At 43.7% G+C, this 25,048-nt stretch overlaps 1 protein-coding gene across 9 annotated transcripts in view; it reads right to left on the minus strand.

Annotated features, from left to right (window-relative positions):
• The window catches only part of TMCC3 (transmembrane and coiled-coil domain family 3), a 339,083-nt gene that overhangs the window by 144,510 nt on the left and 169,525 nt on the right, over positions 1–25,048 (minus strand). Inside the window, exon 1 of one of the 9 annotated variants that reach the window (XM_077845847.1) lies at positions 2,805–2,955. The exons of 5 other annotated variants lie outside the window; for them this stretch is intronic. In XM_077845847.1, the coding sequence (XP_077701973.1) occupies positions 2,805–2,882 (78 nt within the window). In that variant the 5' untranslated portion in view covers positions 2,883–2,955. Of the gene's footprint in view, positions 1–318; positions 340–1,960; positions 2,070–2,804; positions 2,956–25,048 lie in introns of those variants that run through there. 3 more of the 9 variants (XM_077845836.1, XM_077845844.1, XM_077845846.1) reach the window with 3 other exon arrangements.

The raw sequence follows: 25,048 nt of genomic DNA on the forward strand, positions 1-25,048 counted from the left end.
TGGAGCCTGCTTCTCCCTCTGCCTATGTCTCTGCCTCTCTCTCTCTCTCTGTGTGACTATCATAAATAAATAAAAATTTTTAAAATGTTTAAAAAAAAAAGAAATTAAATCCTAATACTGCCTGAAGTTCTCCTGCATCACAGATTTCCTGAGTGTAGGAAAAATAAAAATACATCTTTATAAGCTAAATCTAAAAGAGAAAAAAATAAATAAATAAATAAAAGAGTTCACAAAACAGGAGCCAGAATCATCTGATGGGCAAAATACTTTCTGCACAGGAAAATTGCTGATACTTTCCCTTCATTATAGCAGGCTTACCGTGGCCTTAGGGACAGACTCAAAATTACACCGGCCTCACTTGAGAAAAGTTATCAGCTTACAAAATTTCCTCCAGTTGTATTCTTTGCCATCTCAACAATAAAACCCTAAAAGCAGAGAGTTAAGAAGTTTAAACACGGATCTCAGCACCACTGCTACAGAAACAGTCACTGTTCGCTCAAGTTCTAGCCCTCCTGGGTCTGAGTTTGTCTAGTTCTCCCTAGACTTCATTCGCCCAATAAGCTAACTTAGAATAATCAGTACAGATAGTGTCTAACATAGGTTTAATCAATAGTCTATTTAAAAAACCAGGTGTCTCGGGGGTGCCTGGGTGGCTCAGTGGGTCATTCTCTTATGTCAGCTTGGGTCATGATCTCACAGTCACGAGATCCAGCCTCAGGACAGGCTCCATGAGGTGCGTGAAGTCTACTTAATATTCTCTCTCTCTCTCTCTCTCTCCCGACAAAGATCAGGTATTTCTATATGCTAATAAAACAATGTAGTATGTGGAACATCAATGGTAGAATTTAAAAGAAATACGCAACTCCCAGGGCACCTGAGAGGCTCAGTCTGTTAAGCGTCTGCCTTCAGCTCAAGTCATGATCCCTCCTGGGTTCAGTTGGGAGCCTGCTTCTCGCCACCCCCCAGCCCCCCCGCTTGTACTCTCTTTCTCTCTCAAATAAATAAAACCTTTTAAAAAATACATTTAAAAAGAAAAGAAAAAAATGTTCTTTTAAAAAAAGGAAAAGAAGCAACTCCCTTCACATTAGATTGTAGTCTTTTGACAGAAAAGGGATCTGTAGAATACTGGCAGAACCAGCAGAGACGAAAACAATCTGCAGTTAAAATAGTTTTGCTTTGCCACTTTTCAGCTAGGTAGCTGAGGTATGAACTCCGTCACTACTATGTCACAGATTATGAGCAGTGAGTTTTGCAAAGATCCATGAGTTTTGCCAAATCAGTTAAATGAGCTCACAATGAGCCACCCATCCCTCAAAGATTACTAATCTTGTTGTTTACACAAAGATCATCACAGTTGTGACAAGAGAAACCAAGCTTCCACAACTTTTTTCAAGTCTGAGATTTCTTCTGTCAACTGCAACATTAATAGACTCCTCCAATTACAAATGCACTAGAAAACGATCTTCACCTTTCTTCCTCATTAACTGTGTTAACCAGCAGTCAATCTTCCAAACCCTTGTACATGTATAGGTAACCAAAGACCTTTCACCATGTTTTCTCCCAAAGGGGTTTATGGTTATTTTCATAACAAATGGCTATGAAACTTCTAAAGAAAACACAAAGCTTATTATGGTATTTTGTAACGTAGGGTAATTGTGAAATCACGAGTCTGTACACCCAAAATTAAATATAGCATTGAATGTCAACTATAATTCAATAAAAAAATAAAGTGCAATAAAAAAAAAGAATTCTTTGGGGGAGTGGAGTGGATGCAATAATCTCCACCAAGTAAGTTTAATCTGTAAAAATTTAACTCAATTAACAGATACTAAAGGAAAAAGGGAAAACTTGGGACTCGTTACTTCACTTCTGGGATAACTGATTAGTTCCCCGAGTTATGATGAAACTCCCAAAGCCCGCACCAGGGGCTGAGCTGCGTGGGTCACCACTGCCACTTTACCCGTCCAGCGGCCTCCGGACCTCGGGCGTAGGCAGGCCCGGGGGTGAGCAGGACCCTGAGCTTTCCCGGGCGAGACGAGACGCTCCACGCTCCGACGCTGGGGTCCCCGCGGGTGCGCGGCCCGCACAGGTGCCGGGGAGGGAGGGCGCGCCGGGCCTCGGGCGCTCCGTGCGCCGGGGGACCCGGTGCGCCCAGCCCGGCGAAGGTCCCGGGGCCGCGGGGGGCGCAGGGCGCGGGCTCCGGCCCCGTCTCTCTGCCGGAGCCCTACGGGGCTCGTCCCCGCGGCGGGCTCCCGGAGCTACTTTCGCCCACAGCCAAAATCAGCCACGGCAAATTACACCGCGAACAATGGAGACGGCGCCCGCCCGGCGCGGCTGGGAGCCCCGCGGCGGCAGCGCCAAGGCGGACTTTCCGCCGGGGCAGGGCCGGGCAGGGCAGGGCCGGGGCAGCCGCCGCGCCAGCCCGGGAAAGCCCGACCCCCGCGGGCAGGAGGGGCGCGGACACGCGGGGGTCGGCGGGGCGAGCGCCCCCCCCCACCCCCGGCGGCTTCCCTCGCGGCGGGCGCTCCCTGGCGGAGGGTGGCGGAGCGCGGGCCGTCGGGGACGCCGGGGCCGGGGGCGCGCGGGGGGCGGGGGGACCCGGGGACCGGGCGCGCGGGGGGGCCGGCGGCGCTCTGCCCCCGACCCGGGCTCCGACGCCCCGGTCCCCAGCGCGCCTCGGCGCGGACCCGGGGCGGCCGCGGGGGCCGAGAGGGGAGCGGGAGCGGCGGCCACGGAGCCACAGCCCCCCGGCCTCGCGCCCGCCTCCCCGCCCTGCCCTGCCCCGCCCCGCCCGCGCCTCTCACCCGGCTCTTGCAGCGGTGGTGCCGGCCCGGGTCGGAGTAGGTCCGGTCCACGGTGAGCGCCGTGTCGCTGCCCGGCATGTCCGCGCTCGCGCCCGCAACTTTCGCGTCTCCCGCGCCGCGAGCCGCCGACGCGCCGGGCTCGCCCTGGGAGCCGCGGCCGAGGGGGCGGCGGGGGCGGCGGGGGCGGCGGGGGCGGCGGGGGCGGCCGCAGCTGCTGCCGACACCCGCGCGCCCGCCCTGCGCCGCCGCCGCCGCGGGGAGGGGGAGGGGGAGGGGCGGAGGGCGGGGGCGGGGCGGGCGCGCCGGGTCTCCTCCCCCTCGCCCTCTCCCCGCCTCCCCTCCCCGCGCGGGGCCCCCGACCTGCCCCACGTGCAACTCCCCCCGCCCCCCATCGCTGAAACTTGAATCCACACTCTCCCACACCGGCCTCCTTTTCCTCAAAATTTGATTGACACCTACCCTAATCGTGGGCTTATTTGTATGTTTATGATAAAAGAGGGATTGGGGGCAAGATGTTGAGGCTCGCCTTAAGTGCTTTCTTTTAGGGGTTTTTTTGTCTTTTTTTTTTTTAATTCAACGTGTACGTTTCGGGCATCTACCACGGGCCACACCCTGGGGCAGGGACCAGAGATGGGTTTTTTTTTCTTTAAAGCCCATGTTTTTCCTACCATCCCGCTGAGCACACTTGCATTTAAACAAAGGTCTGTGGAGTTGTGTATTTTAATTTTGTACACCTGGCTCTCTTTGATGTGGAACCTACCTGGAAGGCAATCTTTTCATTTTAGTAGTCTCTATTTCCAGGGAATAGTCCCTGCCCACAAGAAGTCTGCGATTTAGGGGAGCCTGGGTGGCTCCGTGGGTTAAGCATGTCTGATTCAGGTCATGCTCTGAGGGTTATGAGACCCAGCCCTGGAATGGGGGCTACATGCTAGGTGTGGAGATTACTTAGGATTCTCTCTCTCCTCTCCCTCTACCCCTCCTGCCCCTCCCCAAATTTGAAGTCTACAAAAAAAGGACTGACTGATGAACAGTTAAATCTATTATCTAAGCCAACATTCAGAACACCTGGTCCGGTTATGAAGGGTGTACTAGTGGGAGACTGAGTTAAAATGCTAAAATTGCAGCTGCTCCAAAGAGAACTCAAGTTAGAGGGCCAGGTAACAGCAAGCCTAGTAGGAAGGGAGGAGCATATGATTCTCCTCTTCAAAGGGTTGAGGGGGAAGGTGTTGCAGGCAGAAGAAAAATACTGAGCATAAAAACAAAGGTCGGTTTGGAACATCTCAAATCACCAGTTCAGGGGGTGTCTTGAGGAACAGGAGGACACAAGGGGAAAAGTAGGTGGAGACCATGTGGTCCCTGGCTCTACTTTCAAGGAGAGGAGGTTCAGCCTTATTCTGTGAGTGCTGGGCAGCTGCTGGAGGTTTCCGAACTGGGGAAATGACAGTATCAGGTGGGAAGCTGAAGGAGATCTATCCGATAGCTGTGTGAAACACTGACTAAAGATGTGTAAAGGACACTGGTTAGAAGATCGCTGCAAAAAGAGAGCCACCTAAATGTTTTTCTGAAGGAGACTGAATAAAATATGATACAACCAGCTAGTAGAGTATTAACTGTAAGAGAATGAAGCAGCTCTTTATAGCTACAGAGCTCTCTCTAGCATACATGGCTAAGAGAAAAAAGTACAGAATAACATATATTGTATCCCACCATCTATGTAAAAACAGAATACATGTGTATGCTTATATATACATACCATATTTTTCTAAGAGGATAAACAAGAAATGAAGGAAATTGACAAACTGATGGCAGGAGAGGGGCCACATAGTATGCTTCAATTTATACCTGTGAACAATCAGATCAACAAATTACTCCCATGAGCAGCCGTCCTGAGTCCAAACCTGATGCTTGGGGAGAGGCGTCACAGTCATAAGCGAGCAAAGCAGTAAGAACCATTCCCATAAAGTCAGGGAAAGCCAATGACCAAGGAGAAATTCGCTAGGGACTCCTAGATGCAGCTAAAAGTAACATAAAGGAGTGGATATCCCCACAGAGCCAAAGAAAAGCCACTGGACTGTAAAGTAGATACAGCTAAAAAGTAACATTAAGGAGTGGATGTCCCCACAGAGCCAAAGAAAAGCCGCTGGACTGTAAAGATAGGTGTCTGTGTTTATCTAGAAAATATGGGATCTGCTGAGATCAGGGAAGACTGACAGGAGCAGAATTCCCACAGAGAGGCTTGAATACCAAAGGTGAACAGAATAGTTCCTGCCAGGTGGTTGGACCAAACTGACCTCGCTCGTATATTATTATATTTAAACCTGGGATGGGGGTGCCTGGCTTGCTTAGTCAGTAGAGCATGTGACTCTTGATCTGGAAGTAGTAAGTTCCAGCCCCATGTTGGGTGCAGAGATTAGTTAAAAATAAAACCTTTAAAACTTTTAAAAATAAATAAATAAATTTGGGATAAAATGGAAGCCGCATGCCTACCTAGGTAACTAGAAGGAAGGCATAGGAGATTAACTTTTCACTCTATATGCTTTTTAGACTTGAATGCTTTCATTGTATGCATATAATATTTGAAAAGTAAAATTGAAAAGAATATATATATTTTAAAGATTTTATTTATTCCTGAGAGATACACAGAGAGAGGCAGAGACATAGGCAGACAGAGAAGCAGGCTTCCCTATGGGGAGCCCAATGCAGGACTTGATCCCAGGACCCTGGGACCACAACCTGAGCCAAAGGCAGATGCTCAATCAATGAGCCACCCAAGCCCCCCTTAAAAAAATATTTTTAAATAAAGCTGGTGAACTTACTAAAACTTAAGATGAAATAGAAAATCTCATGTAGTCCTAAAACCATTCAAGAAATGAAATCAACAGTTGAAAACAGTAGAATACACAACTCTACCAGGTTCAGAGATTTTGTAGGCAAGTTTGTCCAAAGCAGAGAAGAGAGATCTCAAGTGTGTGTGGGTGCATATGTGTGTGTGTCAGTGAATTTAGTTAGGGCAGCCAGAGAGGGCCTGCGTGATAAGGTGACATATGAGCACAGACCTGACAATTAAGAGAGCCAATAATATAGATAAGTGAAAATCTCAGATGGAAGAACAGTAAGTACAAAGGCCCTGAACCAGGAACATAGTTCATTCCCCTTTCGGCTGTTCCCCCCAAGAAAATGAGGAGGCCAGTGTTCGCTGGAAAGACAGTAGATGAAGTCAGATACATTTCAGATGCCTGATCATAGAGGACAAATGATTTAGGCCATTTTAAGAACTTTGACTTTAATTCCGAGGCACATTGGAAGATTTAGAAAATTTTAAGCAAAGTAATGGAATGACATGCTCTGCCTTTTACTTGGAAAAAAAAAAATCCCTACCTCACAGCATACACAAAAATCAATACCAGGTACGTTAAAGACCTAAAGTAGAAAAAAACATGGCTTTTAAAATTGTCAGAGGGATGCCTGGGTGGCTCAGCAGTTTAGCGCCTGCCTTTGGCCCAGGGCATGATCCTGGAGTCCCAGGATCAAGTCCTGCATCGGGCTCCCTGCGTGGAGCCTGCTTCTCCCTCTGCCTGTGCCTCTGCCTCTCTCTCTTTCTGTCTCTCATGAATAAATAAATAAAATATTTTAAAAAATAAATAAATAAAATTGCCAGAAGAAAATGGGATAATATGACAATGATCTCAAGTTATAAAAAGCAGGTCACAAAAAAGCATAAACCAGAAAGATCTGACTTACACTAAAATGTTTAAAAGTCTGCTTATGAAAAGAAATAATAAAATAAAGAAAAGCCACAAACAGAACTTGAATGAAAAGAATCAGTATGGATGAATTTCACAATCAATTACTAAGAAACAAACAAAAAACCCAAGTCACATGAAAGCATATGAAATAAGATACTATTTGTATAAAGCTAAAAAATGTGAAGAATAAATGTCATTTTTATGAGAACAAAGATTTATAACTGAAACTACTAAGAAAAGCAAGAGCTCAAAAAAACACAAATTTCAGGACAGTATTATTTATCTCTGGTGGGGGGGGAATAAACAATTCAACCAGAAAGTGGTATGAGAGTATAAAAAAGGCTCTATTTAACAAATGACCACTGGTACTCTGGATGTGTATTCATTTACACCCAGAGAAAATGTTTCCAAATAATTAAAAAATGTAAAGGCCACAAAGATTTAAGGGACAGATGTGATAATAGCATTCTTTATCCTGATATTTGTGTCACCAGTTGGGATATCTGCTCAATTAAACAAATATAATAGCACATTTATAAGTATTAAAGCTTGATATAAAAGCAAGATAGTCTGTTACTATTAAGTCATTATGTCAACTTTATCTCACAAAGAGCCATTCTGAAAATCTATGGGAGTTCATTTCTGGGTTTTCCCCCTCATTTACCTAACACCAATTTTTCCCCCAGCTATTTGAGGCTATAGCAAGTATACTACTCAGGTGTGCATAATATGCATGTAAACAACTTTAGGGAGGCCACACCTAAGTGAAGTCTCTGACAAACTAAGGCTGGGCTTTGGAAGGTGTGTCAACAGGCACATACTTTCCATTTTCTTAGGACTCCATCCTGGAAATGGTGACCTGACTCTCCATGAGAAGGATGAATTAAAACTTCATTAGGCTCATTTAAATTTCAATTAGCAGAGGATTTCCTTTTATAGATCATTTATTTCATAAACTAGTTAACCAAAAGCTGTTCTATGGGACATCTATACAAAATAATGTTTTTACTTTTATTTATTTATTTTTTTAAGATTTTATTTATTTGAGAGAGGGAGAGCATTCACAAGCAGGGGGAAGGAGCAGAGGAGCAGCAGACTCCCCGCTGAGTAGGGAGCCAGACACAGGACTCTGGGATCATGACCCATGCTGAAGGCATACCTTTAACCAACGAGCCACCCAAGCACCCCCAAAATATGTTTTTAAAAACATAAATTAGGGCAGCCCCGGTGGCACAGCGGGTTTAGCGCCGCCTGCAGCCTGAGGTGTGATCCTGGAGACCCCGGATCGAGTCCCATGTTAGGCTCCCTGCATGGAGCCCGCTTCTCCCTCTGCATGTCTCTGTCTCTGTCTCTCTCTCTGAATAAATAAATAAATAAATCATTTTAAAAAAACCATAAATTAAATAGCACAAGCACAAACTTCCCCCAAAAGAAAGAAAACAAGCAGTGCTGATCACCACTTGGCTCCCTTACTGGGAAGCAGGACCCAAGTAGACCCTATCCATACCTCTGGAGACAATCCCTCTGGGATTGTGTCCATCCCTGAGAGGGAGAGAAAACGTAAATGTCTCCTGTCAAGGTAAGAACTGTCTGTGCCTCTGATCCTTCCCCTAAAAACCTCTCTGAAAAAACAAACAAACAAAAAATCACACTTTTAAAGTTACACATGCAGCCACATCAATAAGGAATACAAAGGTATAAAATCTAGGGTGTAAAATAAGAATTTACTTCTGACGTGTAAGCAGACCAGTAAACAGATCATACACTAATAAGCACCAAAGAAGTAGGTTGGGCCATTTGAGCTGCAATAGTTTAAAGTTTGGAATGACATGAAAAGGCTTTTTTTTTTTTTTTTATTCATGAGAGAGAGAGAGAGGCAGAGACACAGGCAGAAGGAGAAGCAGGCTCCAGTCTGGGAGCCCAACGTGGGACTCGATCCCGGGACTCCAGGATTGCGCCCTGGGCCAAAGGCAGGCGCCAAACAGGTGAGCCACCCAGGGATCCCTGGAATGACATGAAAAGGCTTTATAAAAGAGGTAGGATTACACTTGACTTCTATAATACATATTTGTCATTTATGCCTGCCGAGCATGCAGGCTTTTATTCTCAAAACAGTGGCTGGATTTTTCTTTTGGGCCCTATCGGACAGCCACCCTCCAAGCAGGTCGTTTAGGTAAGGTGGACCACACCCCACATCTGCCTAGGGGAAGAGGTACGCGCTATCCCAGCCTTGACTAATCAGAGGGAGTCGCTGTGGCTTGTGCAAGGACAGGTACCTGCCCCAGTCACAGCCCAGAGGAACCACCCCTGAGGCTTGCTGCAGCTGCTGGGAAAGAGCTGTGCCCTTGCTGTAGGCACTGCTAAACCTGCTGGTGGAATGTAAGGCTGCTGCAGTGGTGGGCATCCTGGCCACCACACAAAGCCCCTGTGAAGAAAGCAGAGCCATGAAAGGAGAAAAGAGTTTTTACTGAATTATTAGAGGACTAGATCCAGCTCTTCCCATTATCCGTTTCTGCATGACAAATCACCCTACAGTATATTAGCTTACAACAATCCCATTCACTTGCCTATGATTTTGCAATCTGAGCAGGCCTCCAAGGGGCGTGGCTTTTCTCTGCTCCCTGGGCTGCTGCCTGGGGCTGGAGAGTCCAGGATGGCTTCACTCATTCCGGGGAGACTGGAATGCCTGGGCTGGCCAGGTCTCTGGGTTTCCTTTTATTTTTTTATTTTTATATTGTATAGTCTCTCATTCTCCAGGGTTCCCCTCTTTCAGTCAGGGTAGCCGCACTTCTTCACAGGGTGCCTGGCTTCCAAGAGGGCAAAAATAAAAGCTACCAAACCTAAAGCCCAGCCTGGCACTGGCAGGTATCACTTCTGTCACACTGTAATGGTTAAAATCGGTCAAAGGTCCAGCCCCAGGGGAGCCTGGGTGGTTCAGTCAGTTAAGCATCTGACTCTTGGTTTCAGCTCAGGTCATGATCTCAGCGTTGTTATCATGAGATCGAGCCCTGCATTGGATTCTGTGCTAAGTATGGAGCCTGTTTAAGATTCTTTCTCTCCCTTTCCCTCTGCCCCCATCCCTCCCTACTCAGATACATGGTCTCTGTCACTCTCTCTCTCTCTAAAAAAAAAAAAAGGGGGGGGCAGCCCAGCTCAGAAAGGAGAAACAGTATCCACCTGTGTGGTATGCACAATAGATAAGCGAGAAATTGCTGGGTACCATTATGGTGGTAGATCCATCACACCAGACATGGCTAGACCTCCTTTCCAGTTACATGAAGAAATGTATTGCTTATTTTGCTTAAGCCAGTTTCAAGAATCCTGACTAACACAGCATTCAATGCTGGCTATGAGTAGAAAGAAGACAAACAGAAGAGTGACATCTCAAGAGAAGGCAACAAGTGTGGGTAGCATGAATAGAGGAGAGTAAGCAGAGAACTCTGGTGAGAGCAGGGAGTTTAATCAGGTCACGAGCTGGACAGCCTTTCTTGGGCAGTCTATTCCAGATGACTTCCTGTGGGCTATTAATCTTAGCTTAGTCTGGATTTCCCATTTTAACACAAAAGTTATAATATCTTATCATGTTATTTAAATATTTTATGTGATAATTTATATGTGTACTCTTCCTCCACTAGATTACAGGTTACCTGAAGGAAAGGACTATGCCTCTTAGGTAAATATGTATTTTCCTGATGGTCCCTAACATAGTATCATGTACTCAATACATACTTACTGAATGATGGATAAACTCAACATTCATTAAATGTCTACTTATTTTCCAAATATTGAGGTTTAAAACATGAGTAAGACATAAGCAGAACGTAGCTTCTGCCCTCAAAAGGGGTTGGAATGAATAATATATAAGAATGAAATTTGCTGAATAATGAATATTACCAATTTTCAGATACTGACTAGTTACTGAAATTTCTAATTTCTCCAATGACTTACTGAGTGTTATTGGTGTGACAGACGCTATCTGTTCTTGGGGCTGGGAATACAAAAATGAGTTAGACATGGTCCAATCCTGAATCCATCTAGACAGGGAGATAGTAAAAAAAAAAAAAAAAAGTTGCTATAGATATAAAGATAGCTATGTCCCTGGTTCAGTAGTAGGGCAAAGGAGGGCAGTGGCTCCTCAAGGACCTCACCTCCTTGGGTGTTACAGGTTTACCATGTCATTACAGCAGGGAGAAGAAAACAGACGTAAGTCTGACTTCAAAAAGGGATAGAAATGTAAGCCTCTTACAAAGTAAAGGAAAATGTATTTCCTTTCATATTCCATTTTGATTTAATAGTATGGGTAAGTGTTCCCTCTGGGAGAAACATTCATAAGACAAAAAGTGCAGTAAGCTTTTTTTTTTTTTTCCTGAGGATTTAAGGACAGAGGGGAAAGAATACACCAGTATTTAAAAATGTATACAACTAGTTTGAATACATGCTGATCATATCTGTATATGTGTGTGTGTGTGTGCATATGTACACACACATGCATACGTTTATGTTAAGGATCAGAAGCTTCCAGGCCTGATGCATTTCCAACCAGAAATGACCACTCTTTTTTTTTTAAGATTTTATTTTTAAGTAATCTCTACACCCAACGTGGGACTCATAACCCTGAGATCAAAAGTCACACGCTCCATCCACCAAGTGAGCCAGCCAGACACCTCTGGAAATGACTCCTTGTAACATTTATACTTAATTTCTAACATAGCATGTTCTATATGACTATAAGAAAACAATCATTGCTATATGTTTAGCATTAGCAACCATCTGGCACAGAAGCCCAAAACTTCTAAGATTTTCATAAAAACCAGGAAATCAGAAAGACTCAATTCAAGCTCTTCTTGCCTTCTAATTTTCCTTTTTTCAGCAAATGTGACAATTTCATGCTAGTGACTTCTCAAAAGCAATGAATCTTAAAGAAGGTTCTACTGGGAGGCTTCAACTGTCCTAGAAATTGGTCTCTAACACTGTCTTCCCAACAGACTTGAGGCTACATTAAGAAGTCCAAAAAATACATTTTACCTCATCAAAATGAAAAACTTTTGCTTTGTTTTTCTTGTTAAGAGAATGAAAAGACAAGATACAAATGCAGAGAAAATATTTGCAAAACCACATAGCCCACAAATTATTTGATTAGTATCTAGAATTCATCAAGAACTCTCAAAACTCAACAGTTAAAAAAAATCCAACTAAAAATAGACAAAAGACATTTCATAAAAGATGTATAGAAGGCAAATAAACATAGGAAACGTCATTCAACATCATTAGCCATCAGGGAAATGCAAATGGAAACTACAAAATACCTCTCTAGAAATAAAAAAAAAAAAAAACAACCTCTCTATAGCTTATCAGAATGGTTAAAATACAGTGATGGCACTAAATACTGGCAAGGACACAGAAAAAGTATATGCTGGCAGGAATGTAAAATGGTACAGCCTCTCTGGAAAACAGTCTGGCATTCTCCTATAAAACTAAACAGGCAGGGACACCTGGCCGGCTCAGTTGGAAGACCATGAGACACTTGATCTCAAGGTTGTGAGTTCAAGCCTATGTTGGGTGCAGAGATTAAGAAAAACAAAAGAAAACAAAAACATGCAAATACCATAAGATCCAGAAACTGCACTTAGGTATTTATCACAGAGAAAAGAAAGCAAATGTTTACACAAAACCCTGTACATGAATGTTCATGTTAGCTCTCCTCATAAAAGCCCTAAACTTGGGGCACCTGGGTGGCTCAGTGGTGGCATCTGCCTTTGCCTCAGGTTGTGATCCCAGAGAATTCTGGGATGAGTCCCCTGGCGGGGCAGCGTTGGGGGGGGCGGGGGAGACCGCTTCTCCTTCTGCCTATGTCTCTGCCTCCCTCTCTGTGTCTCTCATGAATAAATAAAATCTTAAAAAAAAAAAATGCCCCAAACTGGAAACAGCTCAGGTGTTTTCAACAGGTGAACAGTTAAGACTGTGTGGGGGATCTGTTCTATGGACTATGGCTCAACAGTAAAGAAGGAACAGGCTACTGCTAGACAATGACCTAGGTAAGTATTAAGGGAACTATGCTGAGTAAAAAACCAATCCCCCAAAGTTATAATACTTTGATTCTATTTATGTAGCATTCTTGAAGTGACAAAATTATAGAAATGTTGGAGAAATTGGTGTTGCCAAAAATGGGGAGCTAGGTGGGGAGGAGCGCACTATGGATGTGGTTATAAGAGTGACACGGCAGGGGGGATGGTGCACATGGGTGGTTCAGTCAATTGGGAGTCTGGCTTTTGATCTGGGCTCTGGTCATGATCTAGGGTCCTGGGATGGAGCCCATGTCGGGCTCTGTGCACAGTGGGGAGTCTTGAGATTCTCTCCCTCTCCTCCTCCCCTCTCTTGCACTCCGTCTCTAAAATAATTAAATCTTGAGGTGCCTGGGTGGCTCAGTCGGTTACAGGTCTGCCTTCAGCTCAGGTCATGATCTCCAGGTCTTGGGACTGAGCCCATGTCAGGCTTCCAGCTCAGCAGGGGGAGAGGAGAGAGTCTGCTCTCCCTCAGCCTCTCCCCCTGCTGGGGGGCTCTGTCTCTGTTTCTCTCTCTCTCAAATGAATAAAACATCTTTAAAATAAAATAAAAAACTAAACCTTAAAAAAAATTAAAAACATAAAAATTATCTTCAAAATCTAAATTGGTGCAACTGTGGTAACTTTCACAGGAGAAACTAGGGAGGAACAAGCAGGAGTGAGTGGTGTAGGGATTTTTTTTCTCTGGAGAAATCATCTATGGAACAGAGTTCTAGATTCTGGCCCCTTGTTACATCACAGAAGGGAACCAGCTGTAGAAACTGAAGCACAAAGGAGAGACTGCATGTGGTGCTCATTAATAAGACCACTGGCATCAGGACTTGGCCACAGCACAGACTGAAGCTCAAGTCAGGTATGGAGAGCTCGAGGGCCAACGACAGTGTCCTTTATCCTTGGCCACCACTACACTAGCACAAAGCAGTGATTCTATAAGGTTTTTGTTGGAGAAATGACTGCCAATGAAGTCCTGATTTGGTTGGAAGAATATATTACAGTTCACAGATTTGGTAGAGGTTCATTACATACTCAGTTGTTTACTAAAAATACACATTTTAAATTGAGTAGAGGATTCCACAAATGTGTGTGCTTTGTTTTGTTGTACGGTTCCCATGTTGGTTTGAATCTTCATTTTTTATCACGTATGCACAGATTTTTCACATGAAGCCTTTGTTACTTCTAAACTCTTGACCCTACCATTCACAAGGAAAGGGTTTTTCACTGTCTGAGGAACTGCAGATGACTCTTGGCTGTCTGCTACTGCATTTTTCCAGAAAAGTCCACAACAATGACAGAAAATGCCCTACTTTGCATGAGGCACAAAGTGTTCCATTCAGTTAAGTCATTTACTGGAGTCATGATACTTAGGGCTCCTACTTCCCCTGATCTCAGGGGAAGTGGCTCTCTGGAAATCTCTAAGAGCCGACTCCGTTCTATGCATGGCCAGCCCAGGAGAATTTTTTCATTAAGCACATACTGAATCTGAAGGATGAGCTAGCCTCACTTCAGGAACACAGTGTCCATGAATTTGCTTGGTGTTTTATCAGTTCACTTTGCAAGATAAGGATGGTGGGAGGTGAAACTGCCAGAAAAATCTGATGTGATGTCTAACAACTGCCCAAGTCATAGTTCTAAAAAAAAGGAAGCTGCCTGCTGAAGCCTTCCAGGGCCACCCCCCCCACCCCCCCACCCCCCCGGACCCGGTCCACACACACTTCTCCCTTCTCCCAGTATTGACAGTCTCTGCTGCTTGGATCACTCACACACACACTTAAGTATAGACGGTCCTGCACTGTTGCGGGGACGCGGGACGGTATCCTGGAGACTGCCCGCCTGGATTCCAATCCTGGTGCCGCCACCTACCAGCTACAAAGCCTTGGTTCTCTGGTTCATAAGCTGAGGACGATCACAAGACCCACATCACCTGACTGCTGAGGATTAAAGGAAGCAATCACCTAAAGCACTTCCATATACGAGCTCGATCAGTGTCTGCAGAAAACAAAACAAGACCTGAAATCTGGCTTCATGTGTTATCTTTTTCCCCCTACCAGTAAGACTTCGGAGATTTATGCTGTTATCTTGGAAAAGGCTGCTTTCTGATTCCATACCTCATTATCACAAAACTTTGGTAATAGAACTACGAAGAAAGGAGGAGCCTCTGGGCAAAGCTCTGGGCCCTTTTACCTCCTCCCCTCAGCTTCTGCAGCTGCTATTTCTACCACCTGGGAATGCAAATGGGCAGGACCTAGGACAGACTTCCTCTCTTGACCCTGATCTTCAATTCCCTCCATCCCCAAGGCAACTGCTCCCACAGTTTCTTTTTACCTGTAAACTGTGACCAAATAATTCTACTCTAGAAATCTACCATATAGAGGGGTGCCTGGGTGGCTCAGTCGGTTAAGTGTCTGACTCTTGATTTGGGCTCAGATCATGATCTCAGGGTCATGGGATGGAACCCTTCATCGGGCTCCATGCTCAACAGGGAGTCAGCTTGAGATTCTCTCCTTCTCCCTCTGCGCTCTCTCTCAAATAAATATATAAATCTTTAAAATTAAAAAAAAGAGAGAAAAATCTACCCTAAAGAAATAATACAATATAGGAAAAAATTTATAGACAGAGTGTCCATCACAGTGTTTGATCATTCTGAAAATTGTGAAACAATCTTAAGGATTGTTTATGAAACAGTTGTTCATGCAAATAGAGGCTGGTTATATACATTATGAGACATACAAAAATATTTACATATATTGCAGATTATACTTAGAATTTGTAATCATACAGGGCAATGTACATGCAATGATATTGTATCAAAAAAAAAAAACCCAGGTTGACAAAAATTATAAAGTATTACGATGCTCAGTGCTGGCAATGATCTAGAGTAAGCAGGAACTCTCACACAATGGAGACAAGAACATAAACAGGTACAAGCCCTTGGAAGCACAATTTAGATTATCTCCTCAAGTTGAAGCTATGCATGCCCGTTGGCCCAGCCACTCCACTCTTCAGTATAGACCCTATAGGACACAAATCCCCAGGACAATGATGTTCATAGTGGTAATAGTCCCTATCTGGAAACAACTCAATTGTCATCAGTAGCAGAATGGATAAATTGTAGCAGTTATTTCCCAATTAACATGAGTAATCTGTTGCTGAAATTCAAGTGTTATGCATGAAAATGCTAACCAGAGCCATTTTCCCATTATCTTCATTCATTTTATAAAATAGGGTTTCTCTGTTACAGAGGTAAGCAAACCTAACATGACTGACAGAGCCTAGCAAAATACCTAATATGAAGTATTACAAATGTTGACCCTTCCTGTCCCACCTTGCCCCACCCCTCAGATGTCCAGGGCAAATGACCAAGAGAAGCCAAAAATAGTCTGTTACTTAATAAGAAACCTATCTTTAGGGGTACCTGGGTGGCTCAGTGGGTTAAGCATCTGCCTTCAGCTCAGGTCCTGATCGTGGGGTCCTGAGATCAAGCCCCATGTCTGGCTCCCTGCTCAGTCAGGAGCCTGCTCTCCCTCTCCTTCTGCCCCTGCTCATGTGATCTCTCTCTCACCCTCTCTCTCAAATAAATCTTTAAAGAAAAAAAAACTGCCTTTATCCATACTTTTGTGTCTCCCTACAGCATCTCTATAGTATTCTGTAGAGAGTGAGCAAGTGATAAAGCTATTATTTATTAAGCCTACTCTATCCATAGCCAGGAACTTGAAATATATCAACTCTGAGTTACTGCCAAACCCCTTTCCCACCCCGGCTTCTATGATGATGGACGCTATCATTTTCCCATTTTACGGAGTAGCAATAAGAATCTCTGAAGAGATTAAGTGATCTGACCAAGGGTATCCAGCTACTAACTGGCAAAGTAGACTTCAAATTCCAGGCTTATCTGACTCCAAAATTCACTTATTAGGTGTGTATCCTTGATGACTTATTTGACCTTTATAGGCTTCGGTTTCCTCCCGTGTAGAATGGGGTTAATTGCACCCATTAAACAAAAACTCTCTCTTAACCAAAGGCCTATGCTGACACTACTGAAAAGACAAATGGGAAAGAACGTCACTCCATCTGGAAACTGTACTGTTCTATGTCTCCTCACATAACATTTAACTGATATGAATGTGACCTGCCCCCACCCTTTGCTCCACCCTTCCCTGCTCCTCCCAAACAGTTTAATGAACATCCAGCATTCCTAATAACCCCAAGATGATTTCTATATCCTAATCCTTCTGTGTCCTGTTCTTTCCCTAAAGAAAGGAAACAAATAGGGCTTTTGGAATTCAAAATCACATCATGATGTCTTTATCCCCCATCTAAGGCTCCTTGTCTTTTCTCTTTTAATCATTTCCAGATTTTCAGTTTTGCATTTCAAGTTTCATAAACTGAGAAACCAATTTTTATATGACTTTGGAAGTGAAAGTCGTATTTCTTACAAATATTTAGAGGTACCAGCCATCCCAGCTGACAGGTTCAAAAGGAATTGTTCTATTGTATCTCATTGCTTCATCCCAGATCAGCTGTGGCTGATACACTCCCAGTTAATAATTCTGACATTCCATTGTTTTTTCTTCTTCCATTAGAAGGAATGTCTTTCACAAAGGAGAAAACTGCCATACCAGGGACAAGATTTGAAGTATCCAATATAATTTCATGGTGTATACAGAGTACTCAACAGGCAGGCACATTCGCTCACACACATGAGTATGCACTTAACACCCAAATATACAGGAATTATCAGAAGTTACCAGGAATGCAACATGTAGATTTTTCAAAATATTAGCAGGGTTCGGTCATTTAGAGTTAAAAACAATATTTCTTTCAACCGCTAAAAGGGACACTTGGAGGTAATAAGCTGAAAAACAAATAAAAGATCTAAGAGACTAAATAGCTTTAAAGCTCAATTTTGAATTTCTGCAACACCAAAAGAGGCAGAAAATCCATAAATTTCACTGTAGTCTCCCAACTCTCCTAATTGCAAAACTATTCTCTAGACAGTTCTGCTGAGATATGAAGCTCTTCCCATTCTTGATTACTTTCATCTGATCCTTTTGGAAATGAAATTTAATTTTCTTCAATCCAAAACTATCAGAATGTTTAGATATAATCAGAATACAAATTATCAATTAGAATATGTATTACTCATAAAACCCCAACCTAGAAACCCCTATTTAAATAACTCCAACTTTAGGGGCACCTAGCTGGTTCAGTCAGGTCAGTGGAGAATGGGACTCTTGATCTCAGCTTGTGTTTGAGCTTCACGTTGGATATAGAGATTACTTTAAAAATTAAAATCTTTTAAAAAATTGACTGCACTTTTAATATTTTCCCTCATTTATTTTTTTAACATATATTTATTTAAGAGAGAGAGCAAGAGAATGGGGGAGTGGGAGAGAGAATCCTAAGCAGAGTCCTCACTGAGCACAGAGCCTGACACAGAGCTCAATCCCATCCCATGACCATGAGATCGTAACCTGAGCTGAAATCACAAGTCAGATGCTTAACCAAACTGAGCCACCCAGGCACCCCTATTTTTCCTCATTTAGATAACAAGACAAATTACATAATAACTGTCTAAAGCTGCATTGTCCAGTACAGTAGACATTAGCCCACATGTGGCCCATGAGCACTTGAAATGTGCCTACTAGGTCTGAGGAATGGAATTTTTTTTAAGTAGGTTTCATGCCCAACATGGGGCTTGAACTCAAAATCCTAAGATCAAGAGGTGCGTGCTCTACCGACTGAGCCAGCCAGATGCTCCTGACAGTCTAATTTATATTAAATAAATTGTGTATTTGTCTAACAAATCCCTTCCTCCCTACTAGACTGTGATCTTTTTAAAATAGAAGACCATCCTACTCATTTAAAAAATCCATCAAAGCCCAGCACATTTCTTGCAATGGAAATCCTTCCATAAATATCTCAGGTTTGAATATATTGTACATTACTGTTTTAAAATTCATTATTCAATAAAAGAAAGCCTAAAACCAATATTGAGGTATTCTATGCTCATAGAGGGAAAGATGCAGTATTGACCAGATATCAATTTTCCCTAAATCAATTGATAAATGAAACAGAACCCAATCAAAAAGGGTTTTTCCTAAACTTGACAAGCTTATTCTAAAATTCAGTGGAAGAAAACCTATAACTTTAGGGGAAAATATGGTGAGTGAGGGCAAGCCAGGCAAGTTCTCTTTACCAGATATCAAAACATTTTACAAGCAATGGATATCCAGTGAGCGTGAAGACCAAAGAACAGGCATGTAGACCAAAGAGCAGAGAGCTCAGGAGACCCGTGGACATTTAGAAGCATAATCTGTGACAGAGGCAGAGTTATTATCAATCACTGGGGAAAAGAAAAATGGTAGTTCACATGGAAAAAAGTAAAACTGCAGTAGATCTCTATTTCACACCAAAATTAAAAATTCAGGTGCAATTCCGCTCTGAAAATTATGTCATATTTTTTGTTACTGATGATTCAGTGAGAATTCCAAGTAGGCTATGCAATACATGAATTATACATTTCAACTCAATAGAAATAAAAAGAACAGAAATGATAGTTTTTAAGAATGTATTTTAAAGACGTCCACATAACAGGGTACATAAAACACTTTTTTTCTTCTTTAATGTACCAAATCAAGCCAAAAGTCACAGGAGCTTTATGAAGGTCAAAATTTGAGAACTGAAGTGGAGGCCAATAAATACATGGAGAGACTCAGTTGCTGTACAAAGTACTTCTAAAGACTTCTTTGAAGCTCACTCCATAAAGCTGAAACCAAAATGCAGCTGAATAGCGACAGTGCTCCCGTGCTATTAAACAGCACGCCTTGACTCACCTCCACCTGGTTGTTGTTAACTGAGGCAGGGCTCGGTTTTGTCCTCACTTACCTAGATCTGAGCCAGTGACTAGCAAGGTAACCCCGCACATCAGACACTCAGAGCATCAGCCCACAGGCAGCTCTCTCTGGACACTACAGGGTTTGCTTGCACTTCTACAGTTCTGAGTCTGTGGTGAAATTTCCTCCCCGACTTCCGGGAAGGCCACAAACCCAAAAGTGGGCTCTGATAGAAAAGAATGTTTCAAACGTGTTGCCTGTCATGTGTGTTCCAGATGGTCTCGTGAACGAGTTGATCTCCTGATTGAGCTCTGTGTCACCATTTTCTGGATCCCATATCTTAGAGTCTCCTGTTTGATCCTGTGGCTATCTCCAACCTCAGGTGGATTATAGCTGTGACCATGTGCAGTAGTGTGCTATGGTGGCCATCACGAAATGCCACAGAGTGGAGGACCGGAAATTCCTTTCCTCACAGCTGTCGAGGCCAGACATCCAGGACGATGGTGCCAGCAGGGCTGGTCTCCTCTAAGGCCTCCTTCCTTAGCTTGCAGACGGCCTCCCCTCTTCTCATGCACACCCTGTCCTCTTCTTAGGAGGACACCTGCCAGACTGTATAAGACCCAACCCAAAGGCCTCATTTTAACTTCATCACATCATCAAAAACCCCATCGTCAAATATGGTCACAATGCAGGTGCAGCTTCAACATGCGAATTTTAGAGTAGTACAATTTAGCCCATAAGCCATTTATGTGATGATTAATTTGACAAACGCACAAGGAGGTGTGCTGTGAGGCAAGGAGCAGCAGCTGCTGGGGAGCCAAGCAAAAGGGGGCCTCTAAACCTACAGAGAGGGCAACCCAGGTGGCTCAGCGGTTTAGCACCGCCTTCAGCCCAGGGCCTGATCCTGGAGACCCGGGATCGAATCCCACATCAGACTCCCTGCATAGAGCCTGCTTCTCCCTCTGCCTATGCCTCTGCCTCTCTCTCTCCCTGTGTCTCTCATGAATAAATAAATAAAAATCTTAAAAAATAAATAAACCTACAGAGAAACTCCACATCCCTGGGAAAATTAAACCCTGATTTCTCTTGTTGAAAACCAGTCCTTTTGGTTAGGTACTCTCTTAAGCACCTACTTTAATTTCACATAGAGAGACAGTTACATAAAGAATTTCACCAAAAGAGATCACTAGAAGGGTAATGATCCATTATATGTCTTTAACAGCTTCTGCAAAATATCCAATCTCTTCTCCTTCTGAGGAGCTACAGCTCTCAGTACGCCATCCCTCTGTGCAAAACGTGTGTGCAGGGCCTGGTGGTAAATGGACAGAAAGTGAGAGCGTGGGGAGAAAAACAGGACCAATGGGAGAAAAGAGAAACCCATGCTATTAAAGATTATAAGGCAAGAAGGGCAGTAAGAAAAACAGACACTACCGTGGAGAGGTGAGAACAAACTGCAGTGGTCCTCCTCTGAATGAAACACAAGGTCAGGACTGTCAAAAAAGGTAACAGGAAAGAAAAAGCAGCATCAAGTTTTTATCAGACTCAGTGATTCTTTTTTTTTCTTTTTTTAAGATTTTCTTTATTTATTTGAAAGAGAGAGAGAGCGTAAGAGAGAGATCACAAGCAGGAAGGAGGAGTAGAGGGAGAAGCAAACTCTCCGCCAAGCAGGGAGCCCCATGAGGGGCTCCATCCCAGGACCCCAGGATCATGACCTGAGCCGAAGGCAGACACTTAACCCCCTGGGCCACCCAGGTGCCCCTCAGTGATTCACTTTTGAAATGAGATGTACCGAAGAAAACTCAGGATACAAGAAGAGCATGGAGTTACCAGGGCTGGGGGGCGATGCCACAGCAGCTGGGCCCCAGGAGAAAGTTCTGCCACTGGTCAAATGGGGAGTGGATCTTTCAGGTCAAATAAATAGTATCCCTGAAGACGTGAAATTGAGATTAGCAAAGACTCCACAGTCCCAAATTCTAGTGTTAAAAGTCTATACTGTGCCTAAATAAATATATCTACCAAGCTCTGGCCAAAGATGGGATTTTATAATTACATATTGATTTATATTGGATTTCTTGGTCTACTGCAGAGCATGGAATCTCTCCAGGATTACCTCCCTGCCAATTTCTAGGTAGCTTACAGCAATTTCAAAGTACCTCCAAATATACATTTTCAACAGATGGGATTATTAAATGCTTAGTGCAAACAATGATCCAGAGATGTGTTACCACCCACCAGTAGACAAAGCAGATCTTCTCTCTGTTCCACTCTCATTCCAACAAATATTTACATCCTTCCATTTACTCATTTCAGGACCATGGAAAATGGAATATCATTGCTCTTTTGAGACGAATGTAAGCAATTGTCAGTGCTTTCTGGATTTTTCAATTAACTTGCTCTCAGAAAAATTAATTTTTAGCATAAAGAACACAGTTCATGGTCTGTAGACATTTTCACTTATGTATCAGTCATTGCTTTTTTTTTTTTTTTTAAGATTTATTTATTCATTTGAGAGAGGGAGACAGTGTGAATGTGGGGAGGGGCACAGGGTCAGAATCTTTCAAGCTGACTCCACACCGAGCCCAACTCAAGGCTTGATCTCGTGACTCTAAGATCATGACCTGAATGGAAACCAGGAGTTGGACCCTTAGCCAACTGACCCACCCAGGCATCCCATTCTTCTAAGTTATTCTTCTAAGCATGGTGCCCATATTTTTTCCAAGTAGGACCCATTTTTTAAAAACGCCTTTATACTTTTAAAGCCCAGAACTGCAGAATTTTTCAGAACCTCCAAGAGTATATAGTCCAGCCTCCTTTTTTTAAAATGAAGAAACGGAGACACAGATATGTAAAGTGACTTGCCAATCAGCGGGAGGCCAGAGGAAGATGTGGGAGGTGAGGGAGGACAGAGATTCCACAGTTACTGTGGGCAGCTGCTGGGTGTCCAGGTCACCATGTACTTTCTCACCTCCCTCCCCCAAAGCATCCCTATCACAATCCTAGGACAGTGGTGCTGAGACCCACAGGGCGGGTCACCATCAGTCAAAGCAACTGATTTAAACCCAAATCTCTCTGATACCCCACACCAGCCCTTTCCCATTTCTCTACGCTTTCAAAGAAAATACACAGAACCAAGTTATATTATATTATGAAGTTCAAAGCTGATATTTATAATGGTATTATATAAACTTAGATTTAATAGCTTCTCAAAACCTTGGGTATATTTCCTACTATTCGATCTCTGCATTATTAGTGGTTTCTATTTTGGCAACATAATTGACATTTACTTAAGAAACTATGAATTTGAACATATTTAAGTGGAAATCAAGTTAAATTCTGGCTGTTTGACCTTAATAAATCAGGGATGAAAAATTCCTCAATCTTCTCAGTGCTTTTCTTTTTTCTTTTTTTTTAAGATTTTATTTATTTATTCATGAGAGACACATACAGAGAGAGGCAGAGACACAGGCAAAGAGAAGCAGGCTCACATGCAGGGAGCCTGACGTGGGACTCGATCCCAGGTCTCCAGGATCAGGCCCTGGACTGAAGGCAGCACTAAACCACTGAGCCACCCAGGCTGCCCAGTGCTTTTATTTTGGATGTAATTATTTAAATAAAAATGCACTGTAATAGGGGTGCCCAGCTGGCTCAGTCGGTAGGACATGGACTCTTGATCTCAGGGTCGTGAGTTCAAGCCCCACACTGGGGCTTGGCAGAGAGAATAAATAATTCACATTTATTTGATATAGTTTGTTAACTACTTATCTGCATCTAAACTTGCTGCTGAATACTAATGAAATCTGATGCTTTATACCTATTGCCTCAAATTTATATAAACACAAAAATCATCCTTCAGTGATCCCCAAATGGTAAATCTGAATTGCACAGGCAAGTAGATTAGAGTGTGACCTATTAAGACTGCAATGAAAACAGCTCAAAGGGCACGTACGATTACTATCCGTAGGAGCCGAGTGGCATGTTAGTTTTCGACAGACCAACAAGTAACATTCACCGGCTGACTTTTTGTGCTTTTCTGCTCACATTTAATGAACAAGGCGAGAGTCTCAGCTGTTCTTCCTTAATATTCCTCTGTTTTCTTCTGGATCACTTTGAAAATCTACGTCTGCCCTTAAATCACTTTCTGTAGAATGGAAACTGGAAAGGGAATGAGCTGCTTTTGTTTCTTTCTGTCATCACCTCCATAATTAGGCAGGGTTTTTAAAAGAAAACAACCAAAAAGTTCCAGGCAAAATAACCTCATAACCTCTAGCTGTTTTGTAATCCAAGTTGTACACTGACAGCCCTGGTTATTATTCTGTTCTAATCTCAGATAGCCTTCTTCTCTCAGTTGCCAAGGGTACATTCAGCAAATCAAACCAACTTCCTTCGGTATTTTGAATCTCATTTGTACCCTGGTAGAAGCACACATTTCCTGAAGAAAAAGAGCCATGTCTCTAAAGAGGAAGTTGGAAGTCCTTAAGCTGGAGATAAGTCTTTTCAAAGAGAAAAAAAACAATAACAAACTTTTGGCAGGACTTGATGCATCCTACAGCAGTGGAAAGTGGAGACCTGTCTCTTATTTCACGGACATTACCACCCAAATTATAAAATACACCGGTACCACAGCAACCAGCCTTGCAGGATGTATTTGCAGCCTCAAACAGCAACCTCGCTCGAGGGAGGGGAACAGGTGAGGGGCAAAAGGAACTTCATTTGGGATTTGGGACTTTGTGAAGAATCTATCTTCACCATCCTGGACCCCCCTCAACCCTCAACTCAGGGACAGTGCAGTACGAATGTTCATTCAGGCCTATCTTGTGAAGAACTTCATTCTACTGGAGCAGGCACGTGAACTCATCACACCTTACGAAGCAGGTCCAGATAAAACGAAGCCCATGAAAAAGCTGATCTAACAGCCAAAGGATTACCTCAGCTGTTCTGCTCTCTTAGTTCACCATCCTCTCCCCTTAAAAAAAAAAAAAATCTATTTCCGTTTTTTTTTAGGAGGTACAGATCCTACAACCACTGGGGCTCTCTCCTGTTAATAAAAATGGATCACCGAATAATAAGTGTGGCAATTCAGTTTCAACCCTCACTTGGAAGACATTGCATTTCATGAGACGCCCTAGGACTTAACAGCAACAGCAGAAGAAACCAGTCCGTTGATCCTTACTGAGGGCGCGCTGTACGTCAGGCTCTGGCCAGGGGGGCACGGGGACAGCCGCGGAATGACTCCCCAATGGAAGCCGGCTGGATGGAGCGAAGCACTGATCTGGGAAGACAGGTGGAGGGCCCTGAGGAAGAAACACGGGGTGCAGAGGACAGAGAGACCCAACCCGAGCTGCGGGTTGGGAAGGACTCCCTGATACGGAGACTGTTACGATGAAGCCTGAAGGAAGGCCAGTTTTAAGTGGGTGCAGAAGGAGCAGAGAAAGACAGCTGAGGGGAGAGCGGTGTGCACATCTCCCTGGACCTATGATGGGGTCACGTCCTCACAAACCCACTGTAACCGTTAAGTCTAACAGGCTCTCAGTGCACCTGCGCCCCGAACATCACAGCTCGGCCTCGCCTACCTTAAGCGCGCTCAGAACACTCAGGGCGCCCGC

Source organism: Canis aureus, chromosome 13 (genome assembly GCF_053574225.1).
Source record: "Canis aureus isolate CA01 chromosome 13, VMU_Caureus_v.1.0, whole genome shotgun sequence".
In the NCBI taxonomy this organism is placed as follows: domain Eukaryota; kingdom Metazoa; phylum Chordata; class Mammalia; order Carnivora; family Canidae; genus Canis; species Canis aureus.